The following is a 26,093-nucleotide window of genomic DNA, read 5'->3' on the forward strand; positions in this document are numbered from 1 at the left end:
ATTTGGGAGCCAAAGCAGAGTACTGGGCATACCCTCTGTACATGACCACGGAAAGGGTGGGCAAACCAACTAAGCCACCACTCCAGCCCGCCCCCTGGACCCACACCTACCCTCGCCTCGTACAAGGTACCAGCTTGCTCCCCCCCAGCAAGCGGACAAGCACAGGCACCTGCTGGTTCTTCTCACTTCTCTGTGCTGCAGCAGGCGTCCCCAGTGAAACCTTGCCAGGATTTCTTGTCTGAACTCAGCAATTTCTATTGATTAAGAAGGCCAAGAACCCTGGTTGGTAATGCTCCAGGACCACCTCTGCAAAGAAGCCTGCTCCATCCCTCCTTCCATTCTCAGCAGGGTGGTTGCTCCTTTGTGATTGCAAAATACATCAAATGTACCATTATTTTAGCACTAATAGCATACTGCACACATTTATTCACATATCATTTCTCTATTTGGTCTCCTTGATGGCAGGAATACTCTTATCCACCCTAAATGCGCATTATAGCACCCAGTTCATAGTAGGGATTCAAAAACTGTTTTATGAGCAAGTGAATACATGCAATGAATCAGAGGAAGAAGCAGAGCATTTGATTTGACCTGGGATCACACACACACACACACATAAGTGAGGAGTAAAACACACAAATCACCCTATGCAATTAAATGTTTCAAAGATTCTTCTCTGTGAGAGATGGATATTAGGCTGGCCATGGTGGCCTTTAAATCACCTTTGTAAAACATAGTTTTAAAGAGACAGCCTGGCTTATAAAACATCATATGTAAGTTGTAAATCCGCCAATTTGAGATTTCTGGAATGGAAATACCCATAGATTTTGACCTTTAATGAGCTACTTCCATTACTTAAGATTCTACTCTTTTGTAATAAAAGAACTGTGATTTGTGGACATTATATGGTGTATTGGTTTCAGTTGGCTTTTACCTTCGTTCATTTCAGCAAAAATCAGGAGGCTTCCTGGGTAGTAGAATTTCAGACATGTATGCATGCTGAGAGGGAAGCAGAGGGGAAATGATGATTTGATTTCTTCACGACTCTTTTCAGACACCCATTGCCATGTCCAGGTTCTAAGCACTCCATTTCTAGAACTCACACTGTGCTGACCACTCTGTTCTAATCAGGTGACATGCTGAAACCAACGACTGCCTTCTCACTTGTTCAAGGCATTCATACTCTGCGCAGCCTGGGATGGGCAGAGCCTAGGAGTGAAAAGCACAGATGGCATCAACATTTCTCCAGCAACAAAATTGGGAAATCAAAATGTCAAACAACACATAAAAACTAGACACCTCAAGCATGTAATCGTATATTTATTTCTCTTTTTAAAGAACACTCCTTAATGTAATTCAATATACAAACTTGGTTTCACAGAATTATAATCCACTATATAGCACAAAGATAACCCAGATTGTGTGTGTGTGTGTGTGTGTGTGCACACACGTGTTTGTGTGTGCCCATGTATTGTACCCCTTCCCTTCCTTCCACTCTTCGGAACCTACAAAGGCTCTGCCCATCGTCAACGCTAACCAAAGCCCATTCTGAATGTTATATACAAAAGACAGCATCCTCCCACAAGTTCTTTCCCCCTGGTAAGCTTCTTTTCCATTCCCCCTGAGATAGCCAGGGGTCTGACACTCTTCCCTTCTGCAGTAGGGTCAAGTGGCTTCCCCCAGAGCTGATGTCAACCCTGTTACCGTGCAGACTGGCTGACGGGAAAGGCTGGGGAGCAGCTCCCCACACCCTTCCCCGCTTCCACACCCACCTCTCAGTCCAAGCGCGACCCCTCCGTAGTAGCCTTAGTTCCAGTCACCATCTCGTGCAGCAAGAACCAAGGAGATTGATAAGCCCAGGTCTTCTCCACGGGCAGCGCACAGCACTGCCTGCCAAGCCACCGGGCCCGGCCGATAACCAAGCTCAACACAGTCCCGTGTGCTTTGTCACTTTAATTTTTAAAGACACCCTAGCATAGGTCTGTGGCAACCTAGTGTCCAACTGAGTTACATAAAATTGTACCAGTGATGCACTTGTACATATTTACATGGGGCGGAATGTTTTCCCATATTTTTAGTTGAGTATATAGATCAACATGTTCACATAAGACCAAATACTTTTAATATTATTTATAACTGATTTATAAAGCTTTGAAAAAACTCACAATAGCACATTGTTTACTTTAATGCTTTACGGTACTATCAGTTTAAAATCACAATCAGCACTTAAGTTATAGTCAATCCAGCAAACAAGAGACAAAAAATTTACAAGAGTTAAGAACTGACTGATACATCCTTTATCTTTTTTTTTTTAACTAATGCATAAGTGCAGAATAAGATACTCTAGTTTAAATATCTTGTTTACAATATACATTTTTTGTTCTAGTTACGCAACAGTAAACCCCATGCTTCACATAGAAAAGCAATCCACAACATTAAGAAAAAATGTACAATTTATGAAACAAAGTAAATAAATATTAGTATTACAGAATCAGAGCTGTACATAAAAGCTGTTCAGTTTTAATCATATAAAAATATGTTTTAGTGCAACCTCACATATATATTGATGCTGTTTTGCTTTACATCATTTAGATCCAAGTGTCCAAAAAAGGAAAGAAATTACATTTATTACAAAGCAGATACACAAATTCTAAAATATGTACAAATTACTGCTAAAAAATGCTTATAAGAATATAAGCAAAGTAAAGAAAAGGCACAAACATCTGTACAATTTTAAAAGTACCAGACCCAATAGGTTAATTTCAAATTTTGTTTTGGTCAGGCTCATGATGACTTGTTAATTTACCTAATTCTTTTGATATAACAAAAGTATATATAATAGCAAACTACCAGTAACTTAGGACAGGCATGCTATAAACTTGATTACCTCTATTTCTAGAAAAACGAAAACAAAAACAAATGGGAAAATGTGGAAATGAAAGTCTCCATGCATCTTAGATCAATGTAGTTGACTCTTTTCTGAAGCCGGTTCCTTGCCTGCCTCTGTGCTTGAAGGTAATTCCTTGCTCTCTTGAAAGCCTGACTGTTGGTCATCCAGACAACTCTTGCTGTAAAACGTGGAGTGGGCGAATGCAGTCTGGGATGTACCAAAATTGTCCTTTTCGCCATCATGCAAGTCAGGGTGGGAAGCTGAGGTACAGGGCTGACCTGGCTCAGGTCCACTAAAGTGTCTAATGCTAGCCTGTGCACTTTCCAAGGGTTTCTGATGAGGCACCTGCCCCCGAGCTGACTGATCTGCCCCAAGCAGAGCGGCCTCTTCTGTGGCAATCCGGAGGGAGGCGATGGCTTTTGTGCAAGTCTGTATGTTTTCCTCCTGTTCCCGCTCTGTGGCATTCAGGCTGTCTTCTGAAGTGCTCTGTTTCATCAGGAGCCGCGGAGAGGAGGGCGTGCTAGGTGGACCAGATGACTGGGGAGCGTAAGGCGACCGCTTCCCGTGCTGCTTCGAAACTGCGTAGGGATCCTTGGCGAAGGAGTCCCCTGAGGCTCCCCTCTTCTCCTCGGAGCCCTCCATTGGCAGAGGCAATGTGGGTGGAGGGTGTAAACCGGACAGGGCCGGCGGTATGGAGTGAACCATTTGGATCCCACCAACTGGCACCATGGGGATAGGAGCTCGCACTTGTTGCTGAGAGTGGAGTGGAAGATGACTGAAGACATAGTCATTAGGACCCTCAGGGAAAAGGCTGGAGCCTGGATGTTCATAAGCACCTTCTTGGTCTCCATAGAGACTGAAGTAAGGAACCTGAGGTAATCCTCTTCTTAAATTCTGCATCGGGGAAACAGAGAGACAACACTTAGGACCCAGCATGCCTCACGTTTAGGTCAAGCTGTTTCATTCATTCACTCACTCACTCACTCATTCCTTTAAAACACGTGAAGACTCCCTAATCTTTCTATCACTCTTTGATTTCTCAAGACAAAAGAGGTTTGCTCCGCAGTCTTTTAGGATTCTTGAATGAAGCAGGTAGGTCTGTGAAAGTTGCTTTTGTTGTTAAACAGGAATGTGATAAAACCTGCAGTGTGTTTTCCACTAGGTACAGAGACATGGTCCAGCTCTGGTGTTTTTTTTTTTTTTTTTTTTGTAAGACAGAATGAAAAGAAAATAATGGATAATTACCAGAAAAACTTTACTGAGCCAAAAAACACTAATAACAAGTTTTTAAATCCAAAAGAAAGTTAAACGATTACCATCTGTTTATATACTGGGCAGATTTTTAATATTTTTCTTAAGGGTTGATGAATATAAATGGAGTGACAAGCTTGCAAATTAGCTCTCTTTTTTTTCTTTTTTAGTCTTTTACAGAACAGATGACAAAATGGTGGTGATACACAAACTGGTCCCTCCAATGTGCAAGACACTGCTCTAAAGAAATAGATTTCTGCTCAGGAGGCATTGAGGCAGAAGATCAGCACCAGCATCTCCATCAAACCGTAATTCAAGGCCAGATTTTGTATGAAAACTATGCATCAAAGTAGTTAATGTTAAGTATTTCAAATAGTTATAATTTATAATAGACTGTGGCTGGGAACCAGAAATAACTGTATTTTAATTTTTCTGTGTTATTATTTCCACTTAAAAATCTTCTTGGCAATTAATAAATTAGGACATTTAAGGTTTTGGGCCAGAAATCCAGATTTCATGGTCCCAGTCCTGAAAACGGAGAATCCATTTTGTATAATTGTTTCTATAGCAAAACCTACCCTAGCTGTGAGATTATCGGGTTTAAATGAGATGACGAAGCTTCAATTAATTGAGATTCATCCTTTTAATGCATGCATGGTTAGTCACTCAGTCATGTCTGACTCTTTGTGACCCCATGGACTGTACCCCGCTAGGCTCCTCTGTTCATGGGATTCTCTAAGCAAGAATACTAGAGTGGGTTGCCATTTCCTTCTCCAGAGGATCTTCCCAACCCAGGTATTGAACCTGTGTCTCCTGCATTGCAGGCAGATTCTTTACCACTGTGCCATCATTCTAAGAATGTTTCAGGTCAAAAATGCAAGGTGTGCTCTATACATTAATGATTCATCCAGTTCTAATTAGATTGTGAGACCAGGTTAGGGATGATAAATTATCCATCATTTCTGCTACTCTGTACCATTCTTGGCCCTTACCCTGTTCTAGGCTTCACCTTATTCAAGCCAAAAACAAATGACTTGTGCTGAAAGTGCAGGAGAAATCATGTAAACATCAATCCTCATAAGCTAAGGACCTCATAAGCTAGGTAAGGGGAGAATTCTGTGGTATGAGAAAGAAATCATTAAATACGACTAAAAAAATCCCTCTTGCATTTATCTGCTCTGGTTTAAAAAAGGCATGTTTACTTCACCCAACACTAGGTAAGGTGGAAGATCATAATGCCTACAGTAACCACCTGTGAATGTAACCAAATCAATCTTCTTTGGATCACAATGATCACAGATGTAAAGTCTGAAATAAAACATAGTTTGGCTCTTTTTCCATCTTGCCTCTGGTTGCTATTCTGTGATGTCCACGGTATATACCTAATCAGAATGGGGGTTTGTGAGGCAGCCAAAGACAGAGCTGTCCTATTTCATAAGATCTCTGACTCAAGTCCAACAAAGCGAGTGATGAAGTGTCCTCTAAAAATAGGATGTATTCAATCTGTTCAAAAGCCAATAGAATTTTGTGTTAAGAATACAAGTGTTATATTCAGACTTTTACTGACCAGACATTAAATGATTACAACCACAGAAGCAAGTGTACAATTCCTATCATGTAACCACTTCCATGGCTCCGGATACTGCCAAGCCTTTCACATACTCTTTGTCCTCAGACTCACCCCTTCTTCACCTTCCAAATAACTCTCCAAAAGATTTTTCTACTCAAATTTTTACTTCATTTGCAACCTTATCTTGTTTTACAATTTGAGCCTTACCATTTTAATATGAATAAACTCCCATCTTACTTAAAAATCTTGACACAGAAATATGAATAATGAATGCCTGTGTGGGTTGTGCTAAGTGTATGCATATGTGTGTGTATATCTATCTGTATCCTATGTACCAAATATTTACCCCAACTCATCTTTTCAACAGTGTCAGTAGGTCCTCTGGAAGCAGAGGATAAGAAGGAGGTAGAGGTACAGGAGTTCCGGCTGGGGTTGGTGATGGGGGAGCAGGGATATAAGGTATGTGGCGCTAACAGGGAGAGGAAGCAGGGGGTCAGCTGGAACTGATCCAGGCTCAGCCACTGATAGAGGTTGCAGGGGAGAACGTGGCCTTGGCTTGAAAACGGAGGTCTATCCTGAAGGTTCGAACATCAGGAGGCTGTTAGCTCACTACATTCCTTACAGCTGAATGGTAAGTTCCTTCAAGGACAGAAGTCTACTTGGCCCACCTCCCTGGCTGCCACAAACAGATGAAAAAACTGCCCAAGAGGTTAAGTGACTTGCCCAAGACCACACAGAGAGCAAGGGCTGGAACCAAGTCATGGCGCTTGTTCTAGACAGTGTCCACGGACGCTCTGCACTGAGGACCAGGACGCACTTTCTTTGTCTCTTCGCTATTTATCTACCAAAACTTTAAAAGTGGAAAAGGAACAATTCTTGTTTAAAAAGGATGAGGCCAGAAACCATACAATTTTTCCACCATCATCATTGAGCCACATATGATTAAACCCTCAAAAAATATTTACTGAACGAATGAATAAAAGACTTTTCTCTCTTCCTCTTCCTTCCTTTCTTCCTTCTGTCCTTCTTCCCTCCCTCCTTTCTTCCCTCTCTTTATTTCTTCTTTGCTTTTCTCTTTATCTATCCATCCATCTACCTATCTACCTACCTACCTAGCATCTATTTTAAAATGAAAATTAACCAAAGGACACTAGAGCAGAAATAGAAGGGTTCTAGAATCTCAGTGACTGCATATCATCTCCTCCAAACTTGCTCCCTGGAACCTACCACTACAGGCTGAAGCAGATAACGAGTGTGCCATGCTTGGCTACCAGGTCCTTTCAATGCCAGAGTAACTGCCCTGTGAGCGCTTGGTCAATGTTAAACCACAGGTATTGCTAACAGAATTTCTATCAAAAATAATTATCTTTAGGGTTATTCCAATTTAATACGTTCATACATAAGACGGCTGGATAGCATCATCTGCTCAATGAACATGAGAGTCCGAGCAAACTCTGGGAGATAGTGAAGGACAGGGAAACCTGGCATGCTGCAATCCATGGGGTCACAGAGAGCTGGACACGACTTAGTGACTGAAGAAGAACAACATACATTCTTCAGAGAGAGGGAAGCACTCATCTACTACAGCAGTCAGGGGAAGTACTCCTTAAAGGATCACTGGTTCTTTTTCACAATGAGAATCTTGTCCATACATCATAGAAAGACAGAAATTCTCTGCTGCCCCTCAAAAACAGAGTGCTAAAGCATCAAATGGGAAGCATCAGAGACCAAGCGTCCCTGCTTTAGGAAGGATTCCAAGGGCTATTCTTTCCTATCACATGAGCAAAGTAGCATGTTAAGAACTGTCTACAGAGAATTAAACTGGGTAATAGAGCAAAAGCTCAACACTTGGGCTTCATAAATGGTAAAGTTCAACAATTTTGTTAAATATCCAGGTGAACTGGTATGAAAAAAAAGTACAAATTCAATCACTAATAAAACCAATCTCTTTTCAACAACAACTTTCTGGGCAGAGATCCAAAAATTAGATGAAGTCTTTAAGTCCACTTCTTTGCTTCCTTTGCCCAAAGTGACTGTGAGTTGCTATTATTTTTTAATAACAATACTGTGTTGGCACCAAAGCATTATTTTTTATGCCTACAGATGACTGGATATACTCCAACATCTCCCAAATATCAGAGTTTTGACCCACTAGGCCAATTAGAATGGGGGAGCCTCAGCTCACACACTCCACAGCACCATTGGGTCTAACCAGAGATCAAACTGGCAATATCCATTCGATCATAGAAAAAACAAGGGAATTCCAGAAAAACATCTACTTCTGCTTCATTGACTATGCTAAAGCCTTGACCGTGTGGATGGCAACAAACTGTGGACAATTCTTCAAGAGATGGGAGTACCAGGCCACCTTACCTGCCTCCTGAGAAATCTGTATGCAGATTAAGAAGCAACAGTTAGAACCGGACATGGAACAATGGACTTGTTTAAGTTGGGAAAGGAGTACATCAAGGCTGTAATTATTACTCTGCTTATTTAACGTATATGCAGAGTACATCATGTGAAATGCCAGGCTGGATGAATCACAGGCTGGAATCAAGATTGCCAGGAGAAATATCACCAGTCTCAAATATGCACATGACACCACCTTAATGACAGAAAGCAAAGAGGAACTAAAGAGCCTCTTGATGAAGGTGAAAGAGGAGAGTGAAAAAGCTGGCTTAATACTCAACATTAAGAAAACTAAGGTCATGGCATCCAGTCCCATCACTTCATGGCAAATAGATGGGGAAACAATGGCAACAGTGACAGACTTTATTTTTGTGGGCTCCAAAATCACCGTGGATGGTGACTGCAGTTATGAAATTAAAAGACGCTTGCTCCTTGGAAGAAAAGCCATGACAAACCCAGACAGATTACTAAAAAGCAGGGACATCACTTTGTCAACAAAGGTTCATCCAGTCAAATCTATGGTTTCTCAAGTAGTCATGTACAGATGTGAGAGGTGAACCATATAGAAGGCTGAGCACCAAAGAACTGATGCTTTTGAACTGTGGTGCCTGAGAAGACTCTTGAGAGTCCCTTGGACTGCAAGGAGATCAAACCAGTCAATGAAATCAACCCTGAATATTCACTGGAGGGACTGATACTGAAGCCAAAGCTCCAATCCTTTGGCCACCTGTTGCAAAGAGCTGACTCATTGGAAAAGACCCTGATGCTGGGAACAGCTAAGGGCAGGAGGAGAAGGGGATGACAGAGAATGACATGGCATCATCGACTCAATGGACATGAGTCTGAGCAAACTCTGGAGATAGTGAAGGACAGGGAAGCCTGGTGTGCTGCAATCCATGGGGTCACAGAGAGTCAGACACGACTTAGTGACTGAACAACAAATACCAGAAAAAGCATTTTCCACCCCAGATGTGGTATTCTGGTATGAAAGTGACTTCTCACTCTATCCTTCAATAGCATGAACTTCAGAAGAGCCCTCCTTTCTACTTGGTACCACTAAGACTCAAAAACCTGAGGAAATGCCCCTCTTTTTCTTAGCTGGCTAATTTATTAGCTCAGCAGCGAAGTTATGTCTTGATTGCTATGCATGTTTCTACAGTCATTGTACCCTGAGGCTATGCTGGTGGCAGGCTTGTAAACAGAGGGTCTTGGGGCTGGGGAGTAGAATGCAGCAGGGAGTTTTCCTAAAGCTCAAAATGTGAATCTAAGCATCTAATTCAGGATGGTGAAAAGAAGATGAGAGAGGGGAAGCTGATCACTAGGGCCGTGATAAGACGGCAGAGCTGACAGCTGGTAGTGCTTCCTTGGCTGTGAAGGGCAGTGACGACCCACATGATGGAAATCCAGAGCAAAGAGAGAATGGCCACGAATAGAGCCCAGGAAACAAAAAGCACATTTAAAGTAGCCAAACTCCAAAGGTATCCTTCCTCTGTCTACGCTAGGTATGCTAGGTGCCTGCTTCTTTCGTTTTTTTTTTTTTTTCACACAAGTTGAAAAAGACATCAAGATCTATCATGTTGGTGAAGTGAGGCAGGGCTGATCCTCTTCTATGGATGTGCATTAAGCCCTACTGCCCACATTTCATTCATGATTGCTACTGTTGTTATCTTAATCTATAATGAGGGCGTCCACAGAAATCTCCTCTGATGCTTTCTCCCTTACCTCTTCAGACTGCCCACTTTGTGAGCTCACAATATCACTGAACAAGGGCTCTTGGTAACAGGAGGTGGTGGGACCAGCAAGAAAAGCAGGCATGTTCATGCCTGTCATTTATACCACAGGGTTCACTCTTCCCTTTCCTGGTCCCTTACTGGTTTCACACATCCACTCACTATCAGCAAAGTAATTAGTTTATTTAAAAAATTTTTTTTGATTGAAAGTCAATGCTAATGCCTGAATCAGAATTTTCACCTGGTAGAGAGTTAGATAAATGATACCTAAATATCCCTCAGACTGTCTGTCTAGGCAGTCATGTCATTCCAAAGACTTTTTACCTTTTCCACTCATGCCAAGGTTTCAACTCCTGCCTATATATAATGAGTTAAGCTTAGAAAGCATTCGGAAAGATCTCACCTGTCATTACCAGATTGAAATGCTCTTCTCTGATGCAATACTACACTTGGGGTAACGCCATAGCCATGTGATTGACAATAGCATGTGATAAAAATGCCTTCCTGCTATTTTCAGTAACCAAATTCACTCCTCCCCATGAGAGATACCCATGTCATAATAAATTTCACACCAGTGTGTCATCAAGAGGCTCCAATGAGCTTGGGCTTATATATTAGAAAGAGAAAACTAAGGATACTTACAGGAGGCCCCAATACAATTGGCTCTGCTTGCAAATACTGCCCCATGGACAACGGTGGGTTGTGGTATAAAGCCCTTCTGGGAGATGGTGCTCTTATGGTGGTCATGTATCTTCTCTCTCTCCTGGGAGAGAGGTCCCTCCTGGCCATGATTTCTTTCCCAGGTGACACTGGCCTCCTTGGGGACAGATGCCTTCTTGGCGAAACATCTCTCTGTGACATCTCTCTTCTCAAGGCAGCTTCCTTTCTTGGTGAAAGATGTCGCATGGGTGACAGATCTCTCCTAGGTGACAAATGTCTTCTGGGTGACAAATCCCCTTTGGGTATCAGACACCTCTTTGGTGAATTATCTCGACAGGGTGAAGAATCATATCCTGGAGAGGAATGGCGGCTGGAGGGTGAGAAGTCCCGTGGGGAGGAGCCTGGCTCTGAAGACAGCATGCAGTCTTCATCCATACAACTGGGGATGTCTAACCTGTCTTTGTCTGGTTCTGAGTCTGTACTTTTGCTCTGGAATAACCTCTGGTATTCTGTCATCTGAGTATCTTCACATGAGTCACTTGGTGTCATCAGCTGAGTAACCTGAATACTTGGCAACGTAACCAAATAGCTGATCAATGAAGAATGCCCCAGGGAGCTATCGGAAGGAACCCCGTGGGGCACAGCGCCAACATTCACCGGCAAGGAGGAGAATCTAGGAGGCTGGGGACTGGTGCTTCTTGATCTTGTTTTTGGTGTCAAATCTCCTTGGTCATCAAAGTCTTCATCATCTTCGTCGTCATCGTCATTATCATCTCCATCTTCACCATCCGATTCTTCAGCATCTGAGAACTGATGATCAGTTGAAATGCTGGACATGCTGTGCTTCTCACTTGCCTTGTGCAAATCTTCCATTGTTTCTGAAGCGATTGAACAAAGAGAGTGAACATCAAGATTCAAACAAGAAGGTTAGAAGCTCATTCAGATGCCATCTCTTTGCAAAAGCTTTCCTCAATCCTCTAGCCCCTAGAGGTGGTCATCTCTGAACTCCTATAACATGAGCACTTACCTCTGTGACACTGGTTGGTTCTTATCTTTTTATGTAGCTATCTGGTTTCATTCCCACCTACAGTATGGCCTCCAGAGTAGGAACTTTTAGCTCAGGTATCACACCACTCATAGAAAACCCTCAATAAGTAGATACATAATGTTGTTAATGATGATATTAGAGGAAAAAGAAAAGCAAGAACCTGTCTCTACAAGTCAGGAAGTCCAGCTGATTCCCAGATTTTCTACTGAGGTTATTGATGGACATTTTTTTTCTACTAGATTTCCTCTTGATCAAAAAAATAAGACATTAAAATGCTTTGCAAATTTCCCAAAAAGTATCATCATAAGATTTAAATCACCATTACAACTTAAATGCAATTAGATTTCCTTTATGGTTCTGTTCTAATAATGATAAAATTATTTTCACAGTAAGGCATTTCTACTTCTTCAGCCAAAACTGAAATGCATTTCTTTTCATTAAGTCTCAAGCAATTCAATGCGTCAGACTTCTCTTCTCTGTTTAGTATTTAGTAAAATGAAACGTGATCAGTTTTTTTTTAATACCTATATTTATTTTACCACCTTGGCCGCAAAGCTCCAGCATGCACAGTAAAGAGGTCGGTCAACTCAAGTGTGAATACCTGCTTCCTCGGTTTCGGTGTCATCGACTGATGTCATTGAGACCCCCAACTCCAGGCATTTCTTCATGTGTGCTTTAGATTTCATATGCTTCGTTAGGTTTCCTAGAAAATACAGCCAAAAAAAAAAAAAAAAAAAAAAGAGCAATTAATTGGTTACCAAAATGTGATGACTGCTCCAAAATTCAGTGTGAAATGAACTAACTTGAGATAACACAAATTTGTTCCCACCCCCTGCTCCTTGCCTCAAACTTAAGAGGAACAATTTGGCTTCTGAAGATATGAACCCCCTGACAGCTTCAGCCTAGTCTCAGGCTGTCTTTGTTCTAGACCTGTGGAAGTCTAGGCTCATATTATTTCAAGTGTAGACTCAAGTATGACTGAGAATCCCAGGCTTTTCTGGCTGAGAGAGGACCTAATACCTTTGGCCCAATTGGGTCTGCCTTCTTGGGCTCCACATCAACAGGGTGACGCAAGCTGGGTCACACATCTCTGAGCAATTTCAGAATAAACTATTGTAATCAACATAGTCCCTGGACCCCAGACCTTCTGTCATCAATCAGATACAGATTAAACTGGCAGGATGCTCACGTGTCAGAAGAAAAAATTAATGCAAACTGATGTTGGGGCCAATCCTGTAAATAAATTCAAAGATCCAAACAAATATTTAGCTAACTACTTATTGGGAACATTAATCTTAGTATTTAGCTTCTATCTATCTGACATATATCAGCAGAGTTTATGACAGCAACTTCTAAAGTTCCAGAGCAGCAAAATTCCTTTCTTATTTACCTTGAAACTCCCATTGTTCTAAGAACAAAGAATGTATTATGATGGTGATATAGCTTCCCAGGTTGCTAGTGATAAACAACATGCCTGCCAATGCAGGAGCCATAACAGACTCGGGTTTGATCCCTGAGTGGGAAAGATCCCCTGGAGTAGGAAATGGCAACCCACACCAATATTTTTGCCTGGAAGATCCCATGAACAGAGGAGCCTGGTGGGCTACAGTCCATTGGGTTTGGCTACAGTCCAAACATGACTGAAGCGACACAGCACAAGCCCAAACTCTTGCATCTTCCATACACAGATACTTATATATGCTGCTGCTGCTAAGTCGCTTCAGTCATGTCCCACTCTGTGCGACCCCATGGATGGAAGCCCACCAGGCTACCCTGTCCCTGGGATTCTCCAGGCAAGAACACTGGAGTGGGTTGCCATTTCCTTCTCCAATGCACGAAAGTGAAAAGTGAAAGGGAAGTTGCTCAGTCATGTCCGAGTCTTAGCGACCCCATGGACTACAGCCTACCAGGCTCCTCCATCCATGGGATTTTCCAAGCAAGAGTACTGGAGTCGGGTGCCATTGCCTTCTCCGATAGTTATATATAACTGTCCCTTATGTATAGTATAAATGGTATAGTATAATGCCCTCTGTATCTGTAGGTTCAGAGTTCATAGATAAGGAGGGCTGATTGTATAATTATACATGTACCTAATTACGTATGTATGTGTGTTTCTATGTGTGCACGCTCAGTCGCTAAATTGTGTTCAACTCTTTGCGACCCCATGAATTGCAGCCCTTCAAGCTCCTCTGTCCACGGGATTTCCCAGGCAAAAATACTGGAGTGGGTTGCCATGTTCTCCTCCAGGGGATCTTCCCAAACCAGGGATTGAACCCAGGTCTTCCACATTGCAGGGGAATTCTTTACAATCTGAGCCACCAGGGAAGCCCCCAAAATACTGGAGTGTGTAGCCTATCCCCTCTCCAAGGGAAGTTCCTGACCCAGGAATCAAACTGGGGTCTCCTGCATTACAGGCAGATTCTTTACCAGCTGAGCTACACGGAAAGCCCATTCCACATCATATATATAACTAATCAAAAGAAATTCAGGAACTAATTCAGCTATAAGGGCCCTGGTATCTTTGTTCTTTGACACTGCTTTAGTCACAGAGCAGCAAATGCTTTAAGAGTAGGCTCACTGAATCCAGGCAGAAACTCCAGCCTGCTAAAATAGTTTGTTCTTCTTGCAGGAGTTTTTGGCTTACTATTAATGTAATATATGAGCCACAACTCTAAACTGGGGCATGGTTGTTTATTATTTTGTTTATATTACTTTATTTTTTAATTAGGGGAAGTGAAGTCACTTAGTTGTGTCTGACTCTTTGCGACCCTATGGACTGTAGCCCCCCAGGCTCCTCTGTCCATGGGTTTTTCCAGGCAAGAATACTGGAGTGGGTCGCCATTTCCTTCTCCAGGGAATTTTCCTGACCCCAGGGATTGAACTCGGGTCTCCTGCATTTTAGGCAAACTCTTTACCATCTGAGCCACCAAGGAATCCTTAACATGTGGCTTATTGCTTATATACCTACAAATTTAATGTGCTATTTTTGTAACTCCAAACATGGAAATATTTCTTGGCCCATATTGCTCTTACATACCAAAAAATTATACCTCTAATTTTTCTAAAGATCTCAAAAATTCTTATGGACAAATTATCATGAGTTTCCCTGGTAGTTCAGCTGGTTAAGAATCCACTTGCAATGGAGGAGAACCTGATTCAATTCCTGGGTAGGGAGGTTCTCCTGGAGAAGGGATAGGTTACCCACTCCAGTATTCTTGGGCTTCCCTGGTGGCTCAAATGGTAAAGACTCCGCCTGTAATGAGGAAGACCTGGGTTGGGAAGATCCCCCGGAGGAGGGCATGGCACCCCACTCCAGTATTCTTGCTTGGAGAATCCCCATGGACAAAAGAGTCTGCTGGGCTACAGTCCATGGGGTCACAAAGAGTTGGACATGACTAAGCACAGCACATGATTATCAAGAATTTAAAAATCTGTAAATTAATAGAAATCATCTGCTTCTGTAAGGGTGCAAATAATCTGTGTATGTGGATAGATGTGGAAGTTAGTTAAGTCCAGATAGTTTATTTAGATCTTCATATGTGTTTCTTCTCTTATATTTGTCTTTCTTCCTATTTCAAGTAAGCACTCAGGCTTTGGGCTCTCATCCTCAGGGTAGGTTTATAGTTAGAAATCTGGCTCAGAAATGACCCTGCCCTGACTTTAGCTTATTGAAGTCTTGAACGTCTGAAGAATTAGAGCAAAGAGAAAGCAGCAAAATGGCAGGAAAGGGTGTCTGGAGAAGTGACACAGGCAAAGAGGAGGTACCAGTCCTGCAAGAGCACTCTGATTCTGTACTCAGATGATATGACAAGAGGCAGTTGGCTGGAAGTGAACACCAGCAAGGGGTTTCCCAGGATGATTTGCTCTTTTCAAGATCCTAAGACATTTGTATTTTTCCAAAGGGTGACAAGGAAACTCCGATAATGATCAAGAATAAATTATTTTCTGCTAAAACTCCAAGACAATAGCTCAGAGCCAAATATAGCATGATAGAAATATCTAGCCATGTGACATTTCCTCAGGTACAGTTTCAGGAGGCTATACCCAGTCAACTCACACGGCCAGGAAATATCAGTTGTAATGACCGGTGGATCAGCTTTATTTCTTAAAACCAAAGTTTATATATTTTTATGTCCTAGGGAGTCTCTTACTGAAGTTCTACATAAAAGGCTTGATTGTGCAAAAGTGGATGGTGTTTAAAGGACCTCATATTTATCTCCTTTGAAATGCAAATGAACATTCCCTCCCCCTTTTTGTGGCTTCAAAGAGGCATAATTATAATATAAATATCTTTTTAATAAAGAAAAAACAGATATGCTCAGAGGCAACACATTTACATTTCTGACAAACCAATAAAGACAATTTAGGATTTGGGGTATAAAAGAAAGTAGGTACACATTTCCCTACCAAAGATAGTTTTACTTGATATTTATTTTTCTTGATGGGTAGTGGAGCAGATTAATTAGTATGCAAATTAAAGTTAAAACATCAGAAAATGTTTGTGTAAGGTTAGTGGCGGGGTGTCTATAGGGTTCCATTAGTACTTCTACGTGTGTGCAAGAGTGTGTGTATACTCAGTCATGTCTGGCTCTGCGACCCCATGGACTGTAGCCCACCAGGCTTCTCTGTCCATGGGATTTTCCTGGCAAGAATACTAAAGTGGGATACCATTTCCTCCTCCAGGGGATCTTCTCGATCTGGGGATTGAACCCATGTCTCCTGCATACTTTGACAGTAAGTAGTAAAATATACTTCTATAGAAGTCAAATCATCTCTATTCCACAACTATTTGTATTCTGAAAACACTGAGTTTATGAATATTTTAATAATTTTACAAAATGATAGAAATATGACTGAAGCAACATTTTTGTATAAAATATTTTCAGGTAAGACTATCTGTTAAAAACAGACTTATTTTTTAAAGACAGAATATCATTTCAAGGCAAGTCTTAGTTCTATGAGATTAATAGCTGTGGCCCGAGAGTAAGAAATTGTCTCTGAGCTCATAAATACACAGAACACAAGCGATCAAATTTCTATACATAATTAATGCAAGTGTGGATGGAGAGGCCCACCCGGGACTCTGTGGGTCTCTACATTATTAATAATCTTGAAACTGACCATGGGCACATGTTTTCTTCCCAGCTGCTGCCTTGCTTTTCTAATGCCCCGGAATGGGTTGTCTCCCTGCAGAATTTCAATACTGGTGCAAAGATTCTCTAGACCACATAACATTTCCAACAAGAAGTAATAGCTATGAAGGCAATTCTTAGCCACTTCCTTCGAGACTACTAGCCTGGACCTAAGTCTATAGCTCTTACTTCAGTCATAAAAGGAGCCTCATTGTCTCATACATCCTCAGACCACTTACAGAAAGAAAACACATTTCATGAGTGTCACAGTTTCACAAAGAAAACCACCTAATTGTCTATGACAGTTACAAAACGGTATTCAGAATCTGGAACCGCCAGTAAAAAAAAGTTTTCCCTCTTAAAAAAAAAAAAAAAATCAGACCTGTACCTTTTGTTTTGAAGGCGAAGTTACATAACTTGCATACATAAGGCCGGACATCAGTATGCGTGCGGATATGCTTTTTGAGCATGCTCGGTTTCTTACAGCGAATCCCACATTCTTCACAAATGTACTTTCCACGTCCACGTCCTCTGACATATACATAATCTTCATTTGATTTATATCTGTTAAAAGAGGGAAAATCCAGTGTGTTTCCAAATACTTTACATGATTCCAAATACTAACATGTTTCCAAATACATGTTATATATAAAATCAAAAGCTAATCACTTGCAAGACAAAATTTTAGATGGGTCTTTTACAATTATTCAACTTTATTTCTACAGAGCCAGTGAAATCTATGCAGTACTTGAAAGAACTTGGTAACAGATTAGGCATTGTAAACAAAAGGGAATTTTTTTCTATGTGGAGTTCAAAATGGAGTTGGCTCTTCCATGAAATGTGCCTATATGGACTCTGTATAGAAGTTCAAATGGGCTTATATAAGCCGCAAAGAGTTGCAGCACTGTGCGCCTTACTGCTTCCAGATTTGGATACCAAGAAACATCCAAAAAGTTATACTAGCATACTTAAACCATCACATATCACTTGTTAACATTACATCATCTAAGATGTGCATTCACAACACATATACTCCTCTAAATTGCTAGAATAAATATAACTGATTATAGAATTCTTCACTGCAAGTTTCTACTCTATTTTTACAATCCTGGCACGAGAGTCAGAAATTTCTAGCTTACACAGGCTGAGCTGAGCTCACCAACTGTTGCCTGCAGATTTGATCTGTTCTTCCCAAGGACCGTAATTCTGTACTGAAGTGAAGTCTAAATTTCAAGTGGCTTCTGGAAGGTACTGTTACATAATGAAAACTAGAGATTCTATTTTTCAATCAAATTTGCCTTTGTTTCTGGAAGGGTTTATAGAGAGGTTTGAAAGGATGTCTGAGGTCATCCAATTTAATTAAATCAGTAAGATGAACAAAGTCTTAGGTATTCACTGTAATAATCCTTGGAAGAAACCTACCCAGTGATCACCATTGGTCACATTTTTTTCAGAATTTAAGGAAAGATGACCCATCATAGCGTATAGCAGCATTCTACTGAATAACTCAGTGAACACAATTATCTCTTAAATCTCAGGCTAGAATTATGGGTCTACTGCCAAAGATATTTCTTTTGAGGATTCTTTTTATAACTTCCAAAGGTAGAGTGACCTACAAACACCCTAACTCAGTGTGGGCTGACTTAAAGGCCTTAGATTTAGTTTTTTGTTTGTTTGTTTTTAAATATTCTAAGAGCATTGCAAACTTCTCTATTTTGTTCCAGCTAATCCATTATCAGAAATAAAATTCACTTCTATTCGTCCAAACCACTGAAGGATTTTTAAGATAGAAAATCCATCCTATCAGCTCTGCTATGGATACTATTTGATCTTAACATTATCTATTTTTCAGTCAGTATCAATCCAGGTGAGAATTAAGTAGTCAAAAATATGAATAGTCAATTTTATGTACTTTTTAGTCCTTTAAATCTTTCCCCGTTTACAAAGAATTTCCAAAGTCAACTTTTTCTTCAAAACTAATTTGAAATTTATCTTTTATCTCATTGTCTTTTGTGATAAAGCAGAAAGGAACCTAAAGTTGCACAATATGTCACCTTTTAATACCAATATTCTCTGCCCCAAACTGGATGAAACTACCTAAGGACTACAGAATAAAACAAATAATTTCATAGACAGCAATTCTTCTTCAGGGAAGGGTACTTCAAGCTTTCTGTGGTGCATCATTGTACTTGATGGAAAATGCATTTTATTTTCAAATAATACTATTTTAAATTCCTTAGCTGATTAACTTGCTTCCAGAATGAAAATTAAGTTCTGTATAAAATATAAATGTATTAGAAAAATCTGTACAAATAAAATATTTACCCTTCAAAAGTTTTACAGACCCATAAATCTACTTGATACAAGAATTAATGGATTTTTGAAAAAATATGGCAACCTACTCTAGTATCCTTGCCTAAGAAATCCCATGGACAGAGGTGCCTGGTGGGCTACAGTCCATGGGGTCACAAAGAGCTGGACATGACTTAGCAACTAAACAACAACAGCAATGAAATTATTAGGTCTATGTATTAGACAATACAGGAAACATATACACTTACAAATTTGGTCAGTAATTTTTTTTTTGGAAGTTATCACTTTGCAATGGCAAAATAAGAGGTTTTAACACATTTCTTGGAATAAACAACTGGTCACCACCAGGCAGAAGTTGGATCACAGATTAAGGAATGAATGAGATATATAGCCCGTAAAGAGACAATGAAAGGAAGAGGAAATGAAATATTGGCACAGTCCTTTTGGATCATCAAAACACAGTAATAAAATGTTCACATATGCTTTTCATTTGCATCTTTTGTTAGTGGAGAGGAGCTCCCCAAAGCACGCAGACCTGTGAAGGTCTCGCTTATCTAGCACAAGTGCACTGCTCTGAAGAAGACTGCTAGACACAAGGGTTGACTCAGTCACAGGAACTTCTTGGTCTCTGAGGAAAGATATTGTCTCTGTTTCTCTTGTTTGTGTTAAAAGATGAGGAATGTCCCAACAATACTGAGACAAGCTTCATGACGATAAACAATTGTGGCTTCAGTGGTGACATTACTCAGGCATCCACCCAAAGGGGGCCAACCCTCTGAGGGAACCAGCTTCCATAATCTATCTCCAAATGGTAAATCTATGTGAGAAACTGATATCTTGTATTACCAAGGCCGGCTGCGACGGACCATGCAGAAGCATGGCCGAGAGGAGCTACCCCACACCCGAGGTCAGGGGCAGCGGCTGAGAGCGCCAGGCTGCAACCACGCAGGAGCGGCCAAGAGGGGCTACCCCATGCCCGAGGTCAGGGGTGGCGGCCAAGAGGAGCAACCCCAAGTCCAAGGAGCTGCGGCTGTGCAGGTGCAGGAGGGCTGAGAGGAGCTACTCCACGTTGAAGGTCAGGAGGGGCGGCTATGAGGAGATGCCCCTTGTCCAAGGTAAGGAGCAGCCGTGAACAGATACCCTACGTCCAAGGTAGGAGAAACCCAAATAAATGGTAGGGTTTATGAGAGGGCATCAGAGGGCAAACACACTGAAACCATAATCACAGAAAACTAGTCAATCTAATCACACTAGGACCACAGCCTTGTCTAACTCAATGAAACTAAGCCATGCCCATGGGGCAACCCAAGACAAGCAGGTCATGGTGGAGAGGTCTGACAGAATGTGGTCCACTGGAGAAGGGAATGGCAAACCACTTCAGTATTCTTGCCTTGAGAACCCCCTGAACAGTATGAAAAGGCAAAATGATAGGACACTGAAAGAGAAACTCCCCAGGTCAGTAGGTGCCCAATATGCTACTGGAGATCAGTGGAGAAATAACTCCAGAAAGAATGAAAGGATGGAGCCAAAGCAAAAAGAATACCCAGTTGTGGATGTGACTGGTGATAGAAGCAAGGTCCGATGCTGTAAAGAGCAATATTGCATAGGAACCTGGAATGTCAGGTCCATGAATCAAGGTAAATTGGAAGTGGTCAAACAGGAGATGGCAAGAGTGAACGTCGACATTCTAGGAATCAGCAAACTAAAATGGACTGAAATGGGTGAATTTAACTCAAATGACCATTATATCTACTACTGCGGGCAGGAATCCCTTAGAAGAAATGGAGCAGCCATCATGGTCAACAAAAAAGTCCAAAATGCAGTACTTGGATGCAATCTCAAAAACGACAGAATGATCTCTGTTCGTTTCCAAGGCAAACCATTCAATATCACAGTAATCCAAGTCTATGCCCCAACCAGTAACGCTGAAGAAGCTGAAGTTGAACGGTTCTATGAACCTACAAGACCTTTTAGAACTAACACCCAAAAAAGATGTCCTTTTCATTATAGGGGACTGGAATGCAAAAGTAGGAAGTCAAGAAACACCTGGGGTAACAGGCAAATTTGGCCTTGGAGTACAGAATGAAGCAGGGCAGAGGCTAATAGAGTTTTGCCAAGAGAACACAATGGTCATAGCAAACACCCTCTTCCAACAACACAAGAGAAGACTCTACACATGGACATCACCACATGGTCAACACCGAAATCAGACTGATCATATTCTTTGCAGCCAAAGATGGAGAAGCTCTATACAGTCAGCAAAAACAAGACAGGGAGCTGACTGTGGCTCAGATCATGAACTCCTTATTGCCAAATTCAGACTGAAATTGAAGAAAGTAGGGAAAACCACTAGACCATTCAGGTATGACCTAAATCAAATTCAGTGGAAGTGAGAAATAGATTTAAGGGCCTAGATCTGATAGATAGAGTGCCTGATGAGCTATGGAGAGAGGTTTGTGACATTGTACAGGAGACAGGGATCAAGACCATCCCCATGGAAAAGAAATGAAAAAAAGCAAAATGGCTGTCTGGGGAGGCCTTACAAATAGCTGTGAAAAGAAGAGAAGCGAAAAGCAAAGGAGAAAAGGAAAGGTATAAGCATCTGAATGCAGAGTTCCAAAGAATAGCAAGGAGAGATAAGAAAGCGTTCCTCAGTGATCAATGCAAAGAAATAGAGGAAAACAACAGAATAGGAAAGACTAGAGATCTCTTCAAGAAAATTAGAGATACCAAGGGAACATTTCATGCAAAGATGGGCTCGATAAAGGACAGAAATGGTAGGGACCTAACAGAAGCAAAAGATATTAAGAAGAGGTGGCAAGAATACACAGAAGAACTGTACAAAAAAGATCTTCATGACCAAGATAATCATGATGGTGTGATCACTGACCTAGAGCCAGACATCCTGGAATGTGAAGTCAAGTGGGCCTTCAAAGCTAGTGGAGGTGATGGAATTCCAGTTGAGCTATTTCAAATCCTGAAAGATGATGCTGTGAAAGTGCTGCACTCAATATGCCAGCAAATTTGGAAAACTCAGCAGTGGCCACAGGACTGGAAAAGGTCAGTTTTCATAACGATCCCAAAGAAAGGCAGTGCCAAAGAATGCTCAAACTACACACAATTGCACTCATCTCACACGCTAGTAAAGTAATTCTCAAAATTCTCCAAGCCAGGCTTCAGCAATACTTGAACTGTGAACTTCCAGATGTTCAAGCTGGTTTTAGAAAAGGCAGAGGAACCAGAGATCAAATTGCCAACATTTGCTGGATCATGGAAAAAGCAAGAGAGTTCCAGAAAAACATCTATTTCTGCTTTATTGACTATGCCAAAGCCTTTGATTGTGTGGATCACAAAAAATGTGGCAAATTCTGAAAAAAGATGGGAATACCAGACCACCTGACCGGCCTCTTGAGACCTATATGCAGGTCAGGAAGCAACAGTTAGAACTAGACATGGAACAACAGACTGGTTTCAAATAGGAAAAGGAGTTCGTCAAGGCTGTATATTGTCCTCCTGCTTATTTAACTTATATGCAGAGTACATCACGAGAAACACTGGGCTGGAAGAAGCACAAGCTGGAATCAAGATTTCCGGGAAAAATATCAATAGCCTCAGATATGCAGATGACACCACCCTTATGGCAGAAAGCGAAGAGGAACTCAAAAGCCTCTTGGTCAAAGTGAAAGAGGAGAGTGAAAAAGTTGGCTTAAAGCTCAACATTCAGAAAACAAAGATCATGGCATCTGGTCCCATCACTTCATGGGATATAGATGGGGAAACAGTGGAAACAGTGTCAGACTTTATTTTTTTGGGCTCCAAAATCACTACAGATGGTGACTGAGCCATGAAATTAAAAGACGCTTACTCCTTGGAAGGAAAGTTATGACCAACCTAGATAGCATATGCAAAAGCAGAGACATTACTTTGCCAACAAATGTTCGTCTAGTCAAGGCTATGGTTTTTCCAGTGGTCATGTATGGGTGTGAGAGTTGGGCTGTGAAGAAAGCTGAGTGCCAAAGAATCGATGCTTTTGAACTGTGGTGTTGGAGAAGACTCTTGAGAGTCCCTTGGACTGCAAGGAGATCCAACCAGTCCATTCTGAAGGAGAACAGCCCTGGGATTTCTTTGGAAGGAATGATGCTAAAGCTGAAACTCCAGTACTTTGGCCACCTCATGCGAAGAGTTGACTCATTGGAAAAGACTCTGATACTGGGAGGGATTGGGGGGCAGGAGCAGAAGGGGATGACAGAGGATGAGATGGCTGGATGGCATCACCGACTCGATGGACATGAGTTTGAGTGAACTCCGGGAGTTGGTGATGGCCCGGAGGCCTGGTGTGCTGTGATTAATGGGATCGCAGAGAGTCAGACATGACTGAGGGACTGAACTGAACTAACAATTTAGAGTCAAACAGATAACATTACTTTGTCCTTTAAATATAATTAGAATAAATTCATGCTCATGGAAAGTTGTAAATTAGATCTGTTGTAGAGATAAGGTAATTACATCACAATCCCCAAATGTGGTTGATGTCCTTTAAATTTTTAAAATTTTAAAGCAAATATCTGGGCTTTTTCTCCAATGTGACTGGATTGAAGATACTTTTCTATCAAAATCTAAAACTTCACATTACACACATGTGTAATTTTTCTTAACTAGCTAGATAACAAAGTCATTGAACCTTATCATTTGAGTTTCTGCAACTCAGAATTCTTAAAAAGAAATTCCTAAAGACAGAGAAACTATCACAGATCAGAGGAGGCTGGGGAAACATGACAACTAAATGCAAGACGGTGCTCTGGCTTGAGTCCTGGAAGAGAAAAGAGGGCAGTGCAGGAACTGGTGAAATCCCATACATCTGGAGTTCAGGTAATAATAAAAGCAATAAAACCAACTAGATTCCAAGTGCACACATGAGTGTGCAAGATTTCATTTTTGCAATGCAAAATAAAAATATGTCCATTAGTAACACAAGTGCTTGTAAAAATAATACTAAAGAATGAACAAACTTAGATGACATCAAAAGTCCAGCAATTTAAATTAGAGGTATGAAAATTTAAGGCAGAGGTTTAAACCATATACAATAAGACATTTTTATTAAAAGCAAGTCATGAAAGCATGGGCATAAACTCATTATCTGTTACCAAACAGACTTCAGAAATGTGTATAGAAAAAGAATTTGCTTTATGCTTCAGACCAGAGGAGATATGATATTTTCCACACAGACACTCAGGACCATTAACTCTGATGTCTAATAGAATAGTTGACATTTGCACTTATGTTTCCTTACCCTCCTTCAAAGATTTTAATTCGAATAGGCTCAGTTTGCTTGGATCCAATATCCTTATCTCCATGAATATCTCCTTTCCCTCTTTCCTTTAGGATACTTCCCACTAGCTTCCTTTCTAGTTTGCTGCCAAATAAAAAGGTCGCATCAGGTTTCATCTGCAGGAAAAAGAGAGAATCATTTTGTATGCATTCCCTAAAACAGAGAGGAAGCCCACATATTCCACTCTTTCATGGTCTCTGAAAATTAACCTAAATTCCATACTAAAAGGCCATAGGGTGGCTACATAAAAGAAGGGACAAGGGGGATAAAATCAAAAAAGAATGACAGTTTCTACAGAATAAATTCAACATTCTTTTAAAAACAAGACCCCATTAGCACATATACTGTGCAACACTAATAAAAATGTTAAAAACAAGTGCTGTATTTTGGAAGTAGCAAGTCAAGCAATCTCTATGCATTTCAAAAATATTCTCAAAAGTTATTAAAAAGAAATGGTAACTGAAATATACTGTATATTTTATAGATTTTATATTTATAAATCCTCCATTTACTTTTTTTATTAGCATAAATTCCAAAATTGCCCTTATTAATATTTTTATAATTTTACATGTAAGGCAATAATTGTTCATGCAGAAGCAAACCCACTAATCCTTGGAAAAATGAGTTGAGAGAAAAAAATATGTATTATAAATATAAAATAAATTATAGTAAAAAGTATAGTCAATGGGAACAACTCCTTCCCCAGAAGTTTGCAGAGTTCAGTTCTGACATCCTGCAGTCTCCTTTGTTGACTGAAAAAAGATGCATAACATGAGAGTTGTGAGTTGAGTTTAATTTGAGGCAAAATGAGAAAGAGTTGACTCGTTGGAAACGATTCTGATGCTGGGAGGGATTGAGGGCAGAAGGAGAAGGGGACGACAGAGAATGAGATGGCTGGATGGCATCACTGACTTGATGGACATGAGTCTGAGTGAACTCCGGGAGTTGGTGATGGACAGGGAGGCCTGGCGTGCTGCGATTCATGGGGTGACAAAGAGTCAGACACGACTGAGCAACTGAACTGACTGACTGACTGAGAACTGCAACCTGGGAGACAGCACTTTAGATAGCCCTGAGAAACTGCTCCAAAGAGTTAGTGTATGTGTGTGTTAGTTGCTCAGTTGTGTCCAACTCTTTGTGAACCCATGGACTGTAGCCCACCAGGCCTCTTTGTCCATGGCATTCTCCAGGCAAGAATATAGGAGTGGGTTGCCATTCCCTTCTCCAGGGGATCTTTGGCCCAGGGATCAAACCTGGGTCTCCTGCATTGCAGGTGATTCTTTACTGCCTGAGACACCAGGGAAGCCCCAGTGGTAGTGGGGGAAGGTCAATATATGAGATTTTGGTGAAGGGGGAGTTCAGTGCCATCAAACACTCTTCTTACAAAAGGTTTTCTGCCAGTCACGAGGAGCTGATGTCACTATGAAGGGATTTAGTACTTTTCTAGAAATGAGGAGATGCAAGGATTGGAAACTACTCATTGGCAAAGACCCTGATACCAGGAAAGATTGAAGGCCGGAGAAGGGAGCGACAGAGGATGAGACGGTTGGATAGCATCACTGAGTCAATGGACAAGTTTAAGCAAACTCCAGGAGATAGTGAAGGTCAGGGAAGCCTGGTGTGCTACAGTCCATGGAGTTGCAGAGAACTGGACACAACTGAGTGACTGAACAATAAGGACTGGAATCATGGAATCAGTTCCTGAAAAATATCTATGTAAAGACCTGTTCCACCAGTTTCCCTGGAGTATAGAGTGCTTCA

The 26,093-nt window shown here is 41.1% G+C and overlaps 1 protein-coding gene across 10 annotated transcripts in view; it reads right to left on the reverse strand.

Moving 5' to 3' along the window:
• Positions 1–1,302: 1,302 nt before the first annotated feature.
• HIVEP2 (HIVEP zinc finger 2) overlaps positions 1,303–26,093 on the reverse strand; it is a 219,165-nt gene continuing 194,374 nt past the window's right edge. For all 10 annotated transcript variants that reach the window (XM_070376782.1, XM_070376779.1, XM_070376776.1 and 7 more), the window contains 5 exons: positions 24,294–24,448; positions 17,079–17,254; positions 12,160–12,261; positions 10,493–11,388; positions 1,303–3,784 (listed from right to left, as the gene is read on the reverse strand). In XM_070376782.1, the coding sequence (XP_070232883.1) occupies positions 2,960–3,784; positions 10,493–11,388; positions 12,160–12,261; positions 17,079–17,254; positions 24,294–24,448 (2,154 nt within the window). In that variant the 3' untranslated portion in view covers positions 1,303–2,959. The remainder of the gene's footprint in view (positions 3,785–10,492; positions 11,389–12,159; positions 12,262–17,078; positions 17,255–24,293; positions 24,449–26,093) is intronic.

This window comes from Bos mutus, chromosome 9 (genome assembly GCF_027580195.1).
Source record: "Bos mutus isolate GX-2022 chromosome 9, NWIPB_WYAK_1.1, whole genome shotgun sequence".
In the NCBI taxonomy this organism is placed as follows: Eukaryota; Metazoa; Chordata; class Mammalia; order Artiodactyla; family Bovidae; genus Bos; species Bos mutus.